Source organism: Myotis nattereri (genome assembly GCF_964212035.1).
Source record: "Myotis nattereri genome assembly, chromosome: 15".
Lineage (NCBI taxonomy): Eukaryota > Metazoa > Chordata > Mammalia > Chiroptera > Vespertilionidae > Myotis > Myotis nattereri.
The window spans coordinates 33,058,839-33,074,809 of NC_138090.1; the positions used below are offsets into that span (position 1 = coordinate 33,058,839).

Consider the following 15,971-nt stretch of genomic DNA (forward strand, 5'->3'; position numbering starts at 1 on the left):
TGACTAAGTTCTTGCCATTGAGTTATTAGCAGAAGTGTTGTATGGAACTTGTAACAAGTCTATGAAATTGAGAAGGGGGGGAAACACTTCTTTTCCCCTCCCTCTATTCTTCTGCCAAGAACACAGATGTAATGGCTGGAGCTTCAGCTTCCATATTGGACCATGAGGAAAAAGGCCACCTAGGATGGGTAGAGTAGAGAGCTAGAGGAGGACAGGCTTGAAGTCTTCCTGGGGCTGCCAAAGCCAATCCTGGACTACATATCTCTAGGCTGCTTTTGTGACAGAGAAATATCATTATATCCTATTTACACAGCTATTGCTGGGGGTTGTTCTATTATATGCAGTGGAATCCAGTCCTCACTGATTGGAGTTTCAGTATATATCAACTTTAGTGCAAACTAAAATTTATGTCTTCAGTTTTTTATGATACTTTAAACAGAAAGTTTTCAAAATGGAATTAGAATAATTTAAGAGGCAAAGGAAAGCAGCAGTATTGCCAAAGCAGCCATTAGTTCGGCCCTCTTCTTCTTCCTTGTTGTTCTTCTTCACCCATCATTTCTTTTCTTTCCAACATTTATGATGGTTGATCTCCCCCTCTAGGTAGTAGAGTTGGAATAGTGGTTATCTCAGTCTGGGAGGGTTGCTGACTGAGAGGGGCACTGAAAATAATTTATATCTTGACCTACATGATGGTTACATAGTCATATACATATGTTAAGTCATCAGCTGTACTCCTAAGATTAGTATACATTATTGTATATATGTTACACGTTCATAAAAATAATTTATCAAAATTCTCTCTAAAATTCCACCATATATATTTTAGGCTTAAAAGCAGTCTTCTTCCCCATATTTTCAATTCAAGAATTACATAATTTGGTACTCTCCCCTTATTCCTTATCCAATTTTGTCATATTGGGAAAGTGCCCAATGAATAATCATTTTCCCAGATGCCTTTGCAGCCAGGAGTTGTCAAGAGATGTAGTGCTAGCCAATAAGAAATAAGTAAAAGTCCGCTGGGTAGTACTTCTAGAAAAGCTATAGTTTTCTTGATTAAGAGAGGGAGAAAATTTGGTAATGATAATGTGTCAGTGCAGGTTCATCAAGTGTAACAAATGCACCCCTCTGGTGGGCAGTGCTGGTAGTGGGGAGCTATGCATGTGGGAGTCTATGGGACATCTCTGTACCGTCCTCCTAGTATTGCTATGAGCCTCAAACTGCTCTACAAAATAAAGTCTATTGGAAAACAATGTTTAAGGGCAGCTTTTCTTAATATCATGAAACAAAAAACAAGTCTAGGGAAGCAGAGAAGCTAGAAGGAGCCTGGGCTGTGGAGGACTGCTCCTGAGCAGCCACCTGCACCAGCCTTGGACGCCCGGTTTCCTTCACATGCCCTGAGAAAGAGGATATGTTTGAGGATCCATGATTTGGGCTTCCAAGCCCATTTGACAACCCCTACCTGAGATATAAAGCTTTTAGCTTTACACGGGCAAAGACTTCTTGAGACACCAAGGGAACCTCGGGTGCTAATTCACGGTGGCTTCATGTCATGGCATGGCAAGGGCCCAAGGCAAAAAAAAAAAAAGTGTGTGTGTGGGGGTAACCCTGAAGAAATCTCCCAAATGAAACCTCCATCTGCAGGCTCCTGTGCTTGCTTCTCTTGGTAGCAGTCTTCATGCTCTGTGGGAGCTGGATTCTTCTGGCGACAGAAGGAGCTAATGGGAGGATGACTCAACATGCAGAGGACCTTGGTTCCTTAAGCTTTTCTGAGAGCTAGTAGTGAAGTATTACATCACTGCGTCCCTGTTTCTCAATTCCCACTTTTGATAAACACAAACTGTACTTTCTATAATTGGTACTAAGAAAACCAGGGTTTTCCCTCTTGTGGAAAATGGCCTAAGCATTTCAAACCACATGAACTACCAATCCCCTCCCCCAGGAGTTTCTGATAATCTCACCACACCTCTTAAGACTCAGCAGCCTAATTAGAGTTTCTTAAGAGTCTGAAAACTAGACAGAAACCCGGGTAACTCCAGTGATGCCACAACTAGCGGGGAAAGCCCATATATGACAGAAGCTGGTAAACGGAGAAAAGCAGAAGGAAGGCTGCGCTGGGAAGAGGAACACAGAGCATACAGTTTCACCCCAGTCTGGCTCACCTTTTGCACCTGAGTGCAGGCATGGCAGCTTTGCTAAGGGAGTCTGTACCACTCCCACTTCCAGAGACTCTCCTGGCCGTCCTCCTTTGCTCAAGGTCAACGCTGAAAGGCAGTCCAAGGGTGGCCTGAGCCCATGAAAGATGCCAGTGGTCTGGCCTGAAGGCTGTGTGTGTGGCCAAGGGGACAAGGGGTGGGATATTTTTTCTTCCAGTGCAGTTCCTGGTCTGAAGGCCAGCTCTGCTTGGGCAGCAGATGAAGAAAGGGGTCAGGGAGGAAGGAAAAGTTGAGGCAACCACTTAAGGATTCCAGTTATAAAGGAAGAGTCCTCTCTTAAGTTCTTATTTCTGTATCACAATCAAATCCAGATTCTTATAAATATTCATGCTCATTTTTAAATGCTAAGTGGCACTGTGAATTTAGCAGCGAGAAACAGTAAATGGTGTCTTCCCTCTACTCTGTGTATCCAAGCTGTTTAGACAGGGAGGGAGGAGCTGATGAAAGATCACATCTGGGATCTGGGGTTAGAGCAGGAACTGGAACACATGAAAGGCCGAGAGTCTCCTAGATCCTGGGAAACTAGGGTTGAAGGTCATTCTTTCCTTCTTGGTTTCAGGGAAAGAGTAAAGGCCACTGTCAGGAAGCCTGGTGACCATGCAGATACTACTTGTGGGAAGTAGATGAAATGACACCCTGGCCTCTACCCTTTTATCTTCCTGTGTGGCATCTACAGGCCTTCCGGGGTCTGCTAGGGAAGATGGGTCTAACTTGCACCTTCCCAGTACTGTGGGGAGCATAGTGCAGTGGTGAACACCATGATTCCAGAAAACCTGGGTCCCACGTTCAGGGTTCAGCTCTTCCATTTACCAACTGTGTGACTTCAAGCAAATGGCTTAGCCTCTCTATACCTCAGTTTTCTCATCTGTAAAATGGGGATGAGTGTGCCCACCTCACAGAATGCTTTAAGGATTAAATGAGTTTGTCTTTGTAAAACTCTTTAGCATGGTGCCTGATACACAGTATCATAGAATGGGCAGTAAATGTTGGCTGATGAACTGGCTTCCTTTGTCTGTTATAACAAACTGCCACAAACTTGGTGGCTTAACACAGCAGAAATTTATTTTCTCGCAGTTCTGGAGGCCAGAAGTCTAAACTCAGTATCACTGAGCTAACATCAAGGTGTGGGCAGGACCATGTTCCTTGTGGAGGTTCCTTGCCTCTTCCAGCCCCTGATGGCTATTGACATCCTTGGCTTGTGACCACATTGCTCCAGTCTCTGCCTCTGTAATCACATTACCTCCTCTTCTGTCTGAAATGTCCCTCTGCCTCCTTCTTATGAAAACATTAGTGATTGGTGCACATTGAAAGGAAATTAATTAGAAGGTGGCTGGCAGGGCAGCTCTGGGCGAGATGGGTCGGACATGCCCTGGAGCCAACCTCCCGCGGTTCCTCCTGGCTCAAAGGGCATCTGTGGTCACTGCAGCTCGACAGTAAACCAGATTCGGGGCCAACAGTGCCCCAGCAACAACATAACCCATGGCCGAAGGTGGAATCGCGTGGCCCCACGAGGAATCGGGCTCCCTCCTCTCTGGTTCTGGGGTACATCACCAGAGAACTGCCGCTGCCAAGTCACCACAGTTCAGCAGCTCCTGCATTGAGCGTCTGCCCCCTGGTGGTCAGTGTATGTCATACCTACCGGTGGTCGGATGGTTGGAGAGTCACTTAGCCTTTTACATATTTAGATTTGTGATTACATTTAGGGCCCACCCAGATAAACCCAGATAGTCCTCCCATCGTAAAATTCTTAATGACATCTGCAAAGTAGAGAAAGTAACATTCACAGATTTCAGAGATTAAGATATGGCTACTGTTTGGGGGAACCATTATCCAGCCACTGCAGCTGGCATTATAGGCCAGGAGTGAAGTTGATGAACAGGAAGCAGGTGGACAGAGTGAAGAACGAGAAGTCTTTGTACAGCAGTGGTGGCAAAAACTACAATGCTCACTGCAGAGGCCAATAGAGACAGGGTCTGAAGAGTACTCCCAAGATGCTAGTCCTGAGCTGCTCCTTATTTCTCTTCCCATGTAGTGCACCTGTACTGGGGATGGATATGTAAAGGCTGCAGAATTTGAGGATACCACTACTGGAATGACAAAAGAAAGCTGAACAAGTGGCAACTAAAAGAAGAGAAGCAAGAAGGAAAGGGCATAAACTGTCACCTCACACCTTCATAAGGCCACTGCAAGGGCTCAAAAAAGGTAATAAAACAAATGGAAGCAGGGTGAACTGTACTGGTACAGGAGAGCAGTGAAATCTCAAAATCTATTTCGATATATTGATGTAGAATCATCTGCCCACTTACTCCCCAGGAGAGTTCCATTCCTTTGTTATCTTGCAGTTCTTCACTTATTGTTATTTATTTAAAGATAGGCACTCCAAATCCCAACTGATCCTCTTTACCCCCATTGCTACATTCTCCCAAACCCATGCCATCATCAGTCCTCCCCTGAATGACTATAGTGGCTCTCCCAGCTTCCAACTTACTCCCTCTCGAGACCAGTCTTCACAAAGCAGCCAGCATGATCTTGTCAAATCAAAAATCTCATCATGTCATTCTCTTACGACCCTTGAGTGACTTCCCACTGCTCACAAATGGAATTCCAGCTCTTTAGTGTAATCAGTAAGGCCCTGCCATAGTCTCCTATGTAATTGTCCTTGTTCACCATGTTTTAACCATACTTGCCTTTCTGTCCCCCCAACACAAGATGTTTTCTGCTTCGCACTTCCTTGACAGTTCCTCTGCCTAAACCACTCCTCTGCGGGAACTTCGCACAGCCTCTTCCCAGAATTCAGCTCAACCACTCCAGTGTCCACTCAACAGTAACCTCAGTGATGGCTTCTCTGAACCCTCCAACTAAAGAAGCTCCTGTCACTCCCTGACTACTCTTCCTCTCATCATCATAATGTCTCCATAATTACTCCTGTATTCATACTTACTGTGATTGTCTATATCCCTCCATTAGAATGCAACTACCCTCTATGAGTGCGAGACTATAGCTATTTTTTTACCCTGATATCCCTGGTTCTTGGTGAGATGCCACCATATCCTATGGAGTAGATACATATTTGTTGAATGAATGAATGAAACAGGAGCTCTTTTTCTGCATCCTTTCACTTTGAATGTTTTATATCTACACCTTCCTCATATCTGCCAAACAGTATCTACATAAGAAAGGTATGGTAGCCAGAATTATTAGTACTCAGCCTGAGAAAAGATCCCTGCAACTTCCAGCAAAAGTACTGGGAGTGCCTTTAATCTATAAGAGAGCTCTCAAGTGATTACTGGCTGGGATTTCTTAGGATGGTACCAGAAGAAAAGAAAATGAGGCATCTGAGGACAAATATCTCTGAGCTTTTGAAGATTGACTATTCTCCATTTCAATTCTTCCACTTATCCATCCACACACCAACCAGGAAATAATTATTGAATGTCTAATATATGCCAGGCTTTATGCCAGACCCTGAGGAAACAATGGGGAGCAAAGTAGCCATGTTCCCTGCCCTCACCTTATAAGGGAGATGGACGTTAAGCAGATTCTCACACAAATAACTGTATTATTATAAACTGAGCTATGTGCTATGAAGGAATAGTCAAAGATGCTGTGAGAGCAACAAATAATGAGAAAACAAAATTTTTAAAACACGCAATTAAGCCTACAATAGCACCAAAAATAATTACGAATCAATTTAAGAAAAGATGTGAAGCCTTAGCCAGTTTGGTTCAGTGGATAGAGCATTGGCCTGTGGACCAAAGGGTCCCAGGTTTGATTCTGGCCAAGGGCCACGTATGTTGGTTGCAGGCTCCTCCCCGGCCCAGGCCTTTGTGGGGCTCATGTAGGAGGCAACCAGTTAACGTGTTTCTCTTACATCAATATTTCCCTCTGCCTTCCCCTCTCACTTCCACTCTCCCTAAAAAATTAATCGAAAAATATCCTCGGGTGAGGATTAACTAAAAAAAGAAAAGAAAAGATGTGAAAACCTCTATTCTGAACACTAGAAAGCACTGCTGAGAGAAATTAACTCTTAAATAGGGAGACATATTATGTTCATAGATTGAATGGCTCAATATTATTCCAAGGTTGATGGTCTCAAATTGATCTATAGATTCAACATGAGCCCAATCAAAATTCCAGCAGGATTTTTTGGTAGAAAATAATTTCTGTAAAATGCAAATGACCCAGAAAAACTAAAGCATATCTTAAAAGAAAGAACAAAGTTGGAGAACTTATACTATCTGATTTCAAGATATATTATAAAACTACAGTAATCAGGACTGTTTAGAAATGGTGAAAGGAAAGACATAAAGATCATCAAAGCAGAAAAGAGATTCAAGAAATAGACCCAATCAAAACCAATTTATTTTCAGTAAAGGTGCCAAGGCAATTTAACAGGAAAGGTCAAATCTGGGACTGGACAGGTAGGCAAAGATTTCTTAGGAAATAAAAGCACAAACCATAAATTAGACTTTATCAAAATTCAAAACTTTTGTTCTTCAAGAAACAATTAAGAATATAAAAGGCAGGTCATAGAAAAGGAGAAAATACTTATAATACATCTATCTAACAAATGACTAGTATTTAGAACATGATAAAGAACAGTGAAACCTCAATATAATGGATTAATTTTGGTTAGAGGTGTCTGCTAAAGCTAAAAGTCTAGTATATAATAAAGTAGGTTTTCTGAATGTATATGTTAAGAAATTGACAAATACCTCTTTTTACTTATGTAGATATGTTTATGTAATTAAATTAAGTATATATGAAAAGTTTAATTTCATGGAAAAGTTTTCTATATGCATTACAGTAATTTTAAATTTATACTGAATCGGTGTAGAAAATGCAGGCATTCACCAGTCTCCATTAGTGAACAAATGCACACAGTTGGGGCGTAGCTTAGAGCATGTAGGAACATCTGCCTACACATGTTAAAACTGCTACAGAGCCCCAGCCAGTTTGACTCAGTGGCTAGAGCATTGGCCAGTGGACTGAAGCGTGGTGGGTTCAATTCCAACTCCAGTCAAGGGCAAGTACCTGGGTGGCATACTCCACCTCAGGGCATATGTGGGAGTCAACCAACAGGTGTGTGTGTGTGTGTGTGTGTGTGTGTGTGTGTGTGTCTGCCCCTCCCTTCTACTCTAAAAATCAATGGAAAAGTACCCTCAGGTGAGGATTAACAACAACAACAACAAAAACTGCTGTAGGAAGTCACATCATGGGACAAAAGAATCAATTACCGCACATAATGTGGTGTGATCACATGCTAATCATTTGCTGAACATTGTTTAGAAGCGGTGACTCTTGGATTTAAATATGTAGACTATACTTGTAGGTATGTAAAATTTATTTATATCAGTGAAATTACTACAGTGTTTTTTCCAACATATTGCCTATTTGCTAAAATTTGTTTAAAATAACAGTGAAGCCCTGGCCAGTGTTGCTCAGTGGTTGAGTGTCAGTCCAAACACTGAAGGGTTGAGGATTCGATCCCCAGTCAAGGGCACATACCTGGGTTGCAGGTTCGATCCTCGGCCTTGGTTTGGAGGAGTGTGGGAGGCAACTGATTGATATGTCTCTCTCACATTAACATTTCTCTCTCTCTCTTCCACTCTTTCTAAAAGTCAATGGAAAATACCCTTGGGTGAGGATTAACAAAAATAAATAACAGTGAATTGATAACAAAAATAACCTGTTAATTTAATTATAAGCAAATCTTGATTAAAAGCATTTAAAAATTACCCAACTGGTATGGCTCAGTGAATGAGCATTGACCTATAAACCAGGAAGTCATGGTTCAATTCCAGTCAGAACACATGCCCAGGTTTTGGGCTCAGTCCCCAGTGGGGGGGGGGGGGGGGGCAGGGGGGGATGCAGAAGACAGCCAATCAATGATTCTTTGTCATCATTGATGTTTCTATCTTCCCTCTCCCTTCCTCTCTGAAATCAATAAAATATATATATCCTATATAATAAAAGGCTAATATGCAAATAGACCAAATGACAGAACAACCAAACATCCAGTCGCTATGACGTGCGCTGACCACAAGGGGGCTTGCACAAAATGTGGCGGGCGTCAGCCACAGTGGGATGGTAGAACAGGTGAATGGGGCACCAGACCAAGGCAGGGTGCCAGTTGCTGTCCTCGGGTCAAGCACTTGGTGGTTACTGAAAATTCATTGTTCCCATGCACTGCAGTCCTGCCCAGCGTTTACACCTGCTGCCAGCACTGGCCCCACTTGCACCTACTGCTGGTGCCAGAGCCACCGTTCACACTGCTGCCGGTGCCTGGCACCAGGCCCGATCGCTCAGCACCATCAGCGGGTGCGAGCAGTGGCTGCCAGCCTTGATCGCCCCTGAGGGCTTCTTCACCTTCCCCTGCTCCTGAGGGGTGATCAGGGCCAGCAGCTGCCGCTCGCACCCACTGCTGGTGCAGGTCCCAGTCATTCCATGCCATCAACGGGTGCGAGCAGCACCGGAGCCATCAGCGCATGGGAGTGGTGGCAGTGGGAGTGGGGCAGCTGGCCGACAGGGGACCAGGGGCTGTGGTGGGAGGGGTTGGGCAGAGGCACAGAGGATGGGCCAAGACCAGCCCCTGTGCCCACTGCAGCCTTGTGATCCACAATTTCTTTCAAGGTGCACGAATTCATGCACTGGGCCACTAGTATATGTATAAATTAACATGGTGTTAATTTTCATATATGACATATGGACCAGAAATTTTGTCCATTAAATCCAAAGTCTGTTAAATTGAGGTCCATAAAATCGAGGGTTTACTGAGCTCTCAATATTAATAGTATGAAATAATCCAATAAAAAATGGGCAAAAAACTTGAACAGACATTTCACAAAAGAAGATACACAAAAGACCAATACATAGTTGAAAAGATGCTCAATATCAGTAGAACTTAGAGAAATGCTCATTAAAACCACAATGAGCCGAAACCGGTTTGGCTCAGTGGATAGAGCGTCGGCCTGCGGACTGAAAGGTCCTAGGTTCGATTCCGGTCAAGGGCATGTACCTGAGTTGCAGGCACATCCCCAGTAGGAGATGTGCAGGAGGCGGCTGATCGATGTTTCTCTCTCATCAATGTTTCTAACTCTCTATCTCTCTCCCTTCCTCTCTGTAAAAAATCAATAAAATATATTTTAAAAAATAAATAAATAAATAAACCACAATGAGATGCCATGACACACTAATTAGAATGCCTAAGACTTAAGACTAACAAATACCAAATGTTGCTAATGATGGGGAGCAATAGGAATGCTCATACATTGCTGGTGGAAATAAAAACAGTACAGCCTCCTTGAGAAACTGGCAGTTTCTTAAAAAGTTAAAGTTTAGCATACAACCTAGTCAATATATTCCTAGGTATTTCCCCAACAGAACTGAAAAGACATATCCACACCTACACAACAATGTATATAGCAGCCTTGTTAACACAGGCTAAAAACAGAAGGGAAAAAAATGTCTGTCATCAGGTAAATGGATAAATAAAATATAAAATATCCATAAAACAGGCCTGGCCGGTTAGAGCGTCATCTGTGCACCAAAGGCTCATGTGTTCAATTCCCAGCCAGGGAGCATATCTAGGTTGTGGGTTCTATCCTTGGTTAGGGTGAGTGCATGAAACAACTAATTGATATTTCTTCCTTCCTCTCCCTCTCAAATCAATGAAAAAGCATATCCTAGAGCAGTGATGGCGAACCTTTTGAGCTTGACGTGTCAGCATTTTGAAAAACCCTAACTTAACTCTGGTGCTGTGTCACATATAGAAATTTTTTGATATTTGCAACCATAGTAAAACAAAGACTTATATTTTTGGTATTTATTTTATATATTTAAATGCCATTTAACAAAGAAAAATCAACCAAAAAAATGAGTTTGCATGTCACCTCTGACATGCGTGTCATAGGTTCGCCATCACTGTCCTAGAGTGAGGATTAAAATAAATTAATTAATAAAAATAAAATATCTATAAAACAGTACTATTCAGCAATAGAAAAGATGCTACAAGAACATATAAAAGAGAATCTAGCTGAATCTTAGCATAAGCCACCACTATCTGTTACCAGGATTTCGACAGGGGTCATGACCAGTTCCCTTACAGCTAGTTTGGTAGAGAAAATCTAAAGTTGGCTCTAAACACACTGGATTTGAGATGCTGGGAGACATCCAAATGACAGTGTCTACTAGGCAGGTGGACACTCACAGAACCCCAGGATGGAGATTCAAAACTGGATGTTATGAAAATGATAATTGATGCTCTGGAAATGGATGCAATAGACTAGGGAGAGAGCACAGGATAGGATAGTGAAGAACTTAGAACCAAGTCTTAAGGAGCTCCAACATTTAGAGGATGTAGAGGCAAAGGGATGAAGATGTGACTAAAGAAAAGGCAGGGAAATCAGAGGAACATAACATATCAGAATTCACGGAAAGAATTCAAGATGGGTGTGGAAACTGTGTTGAATACTAATAATATAATAAGACATTATGGACAAAGAACAGATCCTATGGAAAAATAGTGATGTCACCCAGATTAGCGTAGACTGAAGAGTGACTAAGAAATAAGGATGTGGAGAAAGTGATTATACATTTAGATAATGGGCTCAACTTCCTAGCATAACAAGCTGGGTTATAACGACGAAGAGAGAAAACTGAACTTGAAGAGATTGTGAAAGATACTGCTTTTGTGAAATCTCAGCCTTAAATTCAGCCTCAGAGGTTGCATTTCCTTTTCCTGTGACATAGGTGAGCATCATGAATCATGAGTTCAAAAGTTTATTGTGCTACCTTCATAACTACCATAAACATGGAGAAGGGGTTCAATGGGGGGCCTTCAACATAGTTATACACAAGAGTGATATGAGAAAGGCATGAGGTGGGGAAGAACAGGCAGGAATAAAGAAGCAATCCTATTCCCAGCATCAATTTTCCAGTAAGTTTTCGCTTTGCAATTAAATTCAGACCCTCGTGAATATTTATGGAAAATCATAAAAGCAAAATGACACAAATACAATAAATTTAATAATAAGCAATAGAGAATGGTCTCTTCCTTAGTTCCTCTGTTTATTTGGGAAGTGCTTGTCTGTGCTGAGGGAAGGAAATTAATGAAAAGATAGAACTCCTTAGTTCTAGAGGAGAGGAGAGCTGAAGAGAAAGAAAAGTTAAATATTAAGATACCTGGACCCTGGAGTCTAGGCCACAAAATGAATGAATGAATGAATGAATGAGTGGGCAAGCAATAGGAAATAAGTATGTCCTTGAGAAAGAATGAAGATTCTGTGAGTAGGGATCAGGCCACAAAGGGCAAAACAGAGACCCATCCCTTAGGTCAAAGGGAAACATGCTCTGATTCTTTATTTCCTCAGGCATGTGTTTCAATGGGAGCTATACAGGTGAAAATAGTGAGAAAAGAGCAGGGTGGCTCAGAGGTTGGCCCAGTTCACAGGGAGAGAATGTATGGGGGAAAGGAATGGAACCTGAAAGGGCCACACAGGCATGCCCGGGTGTTTCTCAGCATCTAGGAGGGTTCAGGAATCTGGAGAAGGGCTGTAAGTAAACTAATAAAGAGACTAGACATGAAATATAAATTTGGAAGGCATTTTGGGGGAGCCAGAAGAGGGCTTAGCTTCAATAACAAAGTTCTCTGAATCTCTGGACCCCTAGCTTTTTATTAACACAAATTGCCCTAAAGCAAAGCAGATATACATATCAAAGGTAAGGTTTAGTATATAGTAGGCATTGTCAGGTTGGGGGAACTGCCCTCGGCTGTCAGGCAGTAGACAATAATATATGCAAAACTTTAGGTTTGGGGAAATGCTTTCAGCTATTCCAGCAGGCAATAATATGATTCAGCCCTGCTGAATATAAAAGCCCATCAACCTTTTGAGGACTTCTTGCATTTATTATGACATGCTGGAATTAGCCTCCAGCACAGGTATATTGGCCCACTGAATCCCTGACACTTTCCCAAGTCAGATGGTAGGTCTGTGTCCTCAGCCTCTGGATATTTTATCAAGTAGCCACTCTCTCAGAAGCTGTCCAACAGGCTTCAAAGGAGGGAGCACTTCCACCTATGGGCATCTAAGAAGTGCTAAGCGCTAGCCCAAATGCTTTGCATCTGCTACCCACTGACTCCTCACAGAAATCCTGGGATGTAAGTATTCCCGAACTCACTTGACTGAAATGGAAACTAATGTTCAGAAAATTGATCTGCCCCAAAGTCACAGTGAAGGGACTTGGATTGCGCCCACATGTGCATGATTCTAAATCCCACGCTACTTCTTCTAGAACAAGAGACAGGCTAGGAGAGACCAATCTGTTTCAACTGAGAATGTAAAAGAAACTTATTAGGGGCAGAGGACAGGATACCATATAGAGAGGGGAAAAGACCTATATATATAAAAAGCTAATATGCAAAGTGTCCCCTCAGGAGTTTGACCAGGAGAGGAAGGCCCCGGCCGGCAGCTAGAAGGCCCTGATCAGCCCTGATCGCTGGCCAGGCCTGGGGACACTACCCATGCACAATTTCATGCACCAGGCCTCTAGTTGAAGAATAAAAGGAAGTAGAAATCCTCTTTTCTGAGAATGAGTAGAATTACAGAAAAAAAAATTGCTAAGAGAAGAGACTCTGACTTGGGAAATGGGAAAAATGCCTAGGATTAAAAAGAAATTCAGGAATTGGGTTTGGAAGTCTGAGTGCGGGTCTCTAGGGTGAGACAGAAGATGCAGGCGCCTTTTCCTTCGGGTTGAAGAGGAGACAGTGCTCAATTACTGACCTTCCTCTCTCTGGTCACATGACTTGTGCTGGTATAAAAGCTTTTTAGCAGCCAGGTTCCTTACAATATTTTCCTGTGTGAAATGGGCAGTAGCAGTGCCTGAAGCTCTGTTTCTCCTTCTCAGAAGCTTTCAGACTTTCTTTTCCAAGAAGCCATCTATCCGGAACGAAGACAAGGCAAGGCAGATAGCTTAGTGCTTGAGCTCTGGGAAGTGATGACAGGATCAGAATTGGGAGGAGATGGTATTGAGCTGGAGGAAATCTGTCAGAATTGAATATAAGGAGACGGGAGCCAGTGTGGGGGCAAGGAAATGAGGCCTGGGACATCAAGCCTGGAAGAGGATGGAGGGGCCAGACTGTGTGGGTGGTGAGGGTCTTAACCAAAGTGGAAATTGAATTACCCCATTAAGAAGAGTTCTTCCATTTACAGTCAAAACTCCAGGCTCAGGAGCCAGTGACTGCCTGCGGGTTTTCCTGAATATTCTCTAACTTTCTGGGGGACAAGTCCCCCAAAATCGTGCTGGCTCACTGTTCCTCCTACTGCCTCCACCCCCACACTTAACTAGCTTCCTTTTTTAGTACCGTCTCAGAGTCTGGTATTGGACAGGAGAGGAAACGGTGGAGGAGAATCTGTGTTCTGCAAAAGGAGAGGAAAACGAGGTAGGCAGATGGGTTGGGGGCTGGGCACCTGCTTCCTTGGTGTGTTGGGGGGGTTCTGTGGCGAGCCAGCACTGGGTGGGGGCCTGGTTCTCACAGTGTTCTCTGTGTGAGAAGGCTTGCCTTTTCTCTCTGAAGATCTCTGACTGAGGAAGGGACTTAAGGAAAGTTGGAAACTGATATCAGTAACTTCCTGTATCTGTGAGGAGAGCAAGAGAAAGGCTGGGAAACCAGAGGGGAATTCCCTTGGGAAGCCAAGGGTTGGTCTCCCCCAGAGACACATGATGGCAAACGTAATAACTCATAGTTAATATCCCGCCCCAGGCAAAGTCAATAATTGCTCTGGGCAGTTCTAGCAGGTGTTGTGAGCAAGCAGTGGTGGCAGCAGAAAGCCTGGGCCTGGGAAGGGGAGCTGCCAGAGAGCATGTCCTCATCCTGAACCGGAGGCAGGTCTGCAGGCTGTGAGTGGGGACTCCTGACCCTGCCCTTTCTCATTCTCTTCCAGAATAGTCATGCCAGACTTGAAGAGCTCCTTGATTCTCTCGGCCTACATCATTATCTTCCTCACTGGTCTCCCTGCAAACCTCCTGGCCCTGCGGGCCTTCGTTGGCCGGGTCCGCCAGCCCCACCCTGCACCTGTCCACATCCTCCTGCTCAGCCTGACGCTGGCGGACCTTCTGCTGCTGCTGCTGCTGCCCTTCAAGATCATTGAGGCTGCATCTAACTTCCGCTGGTATCTGCCTGAGATTGTCTGTGCCCTCACAGGATTCGGCTTCTACAGCAGCATCTACTGCAGCACGTGGCTCCTGGCAGGCATCAGCATCGAGCGCTACCTGGGAGTGGCTTTCCCCGTGCAGTACAAGCTGTCCCGCCGGCCTATATATGGGGTGATCGCTGCTCTGGTTGCTTGGATCATGTCCTTTGGTCACTGCACCATCGTGATCATCGTTCAGTACTTGAAACCGGCCGAGAATGTCACAAATATAAGTGAAATTACCTGCTATGAGAACTTCACTGACAAGCAGCTGGAGGTGGTGATTCCTGTGCGGCTGGAGCTGTGCCTGGTCCTCTTCTTCATCCCCATGGGGGTCACCATCTTCTGCTACTGGCGCTTTGTGTGGATCATGCTCACCCAGCCCCATGTGGGGGTCCAGAGGCGGCGCCGAGCTGTGGGGCTGGCTGTCGTGACACTCCTCAATTTCTTGGTGTGCTTTGGGCCTTATAACGTATCCCACCTGGTGGGGTTTTACACGAAGAAAAGCCCCACGTGGCGAGCAGAAGCTGTGATATTCAGTTCCCTCAACGCCAGTCTGGACCCCCTGCTTTTCTATTTCTCTTCTTCAGATGTGCGCAGAGCCGTTGGGAAAGGGCTTCAGATGCTGCGACATCAGGGCTCCTCTCTGTTGGGACGCAGAGGCAGAGAGATGACAGAGATGACAAATGGGGACAGGGGTGTGAGTCAAGCAGAAGGAGTACCGAGTTCTGACTTCACCACAGACTAGGGCTGTCCCTGGACCTTCAGAGGTGCTGGGGGCTATGTATGGGTTGAGCGGGCTGGGAGAGGGAGAAGATGAGGGTTCTAGACTCAGGAATCCTAAGACCAATCCGTTACTGAGACTGTAGGAATCTCTCTCACCTGCTGGATATTCCCTCCTGATGGAATTCTCCTTCCCAACAGAACACACCTCCCTGACCAAAGAAGAAATGGTTAGGCATAGAAGCACAATCAGGCCATGCTCTGGAAACAAGATGGCTAATACGAATTCAATCCTTGTGAGGTGGTTGGCAGCTGGGGAAGATCAGCCTGAAGCAGAGAATCCTATAGCAATCTTGCTATAAGCTTTGGCATCACACCTAGACACTGGCCTAGCTGTTGATGCTAGAAAGAAGCCAATGGGAAAGAGATGGGAGAGAAATACTAAATGAGGTCAAAGGAGACTCAGGAAAGTTCTGACCCAAGGGAACTTGGAGGAGGGGCTGAGGGCTTGGTTGGGTCTCTAATGCTTTAGATTTCTAATGTATTGATCAGACCTGATGCTTTGTAACTAGGCTCCAGCCTTCTTCACGTGTGTATCTTGTCTCCTGCATTAAACTTGGAACTTCTTAAGGTCTGGGTCTTGTCTTCTCCCTCCATGGCACCCCACACAGGTCAGGATACAGCTTGGCACCCATCAGACAGAGCTCAAGACTGACGAGCACAGGAATAGTCAGCCTGGTCTGGCAGATTGAAAATCCTATATAAAAAAGGCTAATATGCAAATAGACCGAACAACCAGTTGCTATGAGGTGTGCGGACCACCAGGGGCTGTGTGCTATGAAGT

The 15,971-nt window shown here is 44.4% G+C and overlaps 1 protein-coding gene across 1 annotated transcript; it reads left to right on the forward strand.

The window, feature by feature from the left end:
• The first annotated feature begins 13,578 nt into the window (after positions 1–13,578).
• Positions 13,579–15,755, forward strand: LOC308531511 (free fatty acid receptor 2). Its single transcript, XM_081108450.1, has 2 exons — positions 13,579–13,653; positions 14,156–15,755. The coding sequence occupies exon 2, from the start codon at positions 14,163–14,165 to the stop codon at positions 15,150–15,152; it is 990 nt and encodes a 329-aa protein (XP_080964576.1). The 5' UTR covers positions 13,579–13,653; positions 14,156–14,162; the 3' UTR covers positions 15,153–15,755.
• The last annotated feature ends 216 nt before the right edge of the window (positions 15,756–15,971 follow it).

What these genes read in the sequence shown, in the direction of transcription:
- LOC308531511 (XM_081108450.1), top strand. Translation starts at nt 14,163, where the DNA reads ATGCCAGACTTGAAGAGCTCCTTGATTCTCTCGGCCTACATCATTATC.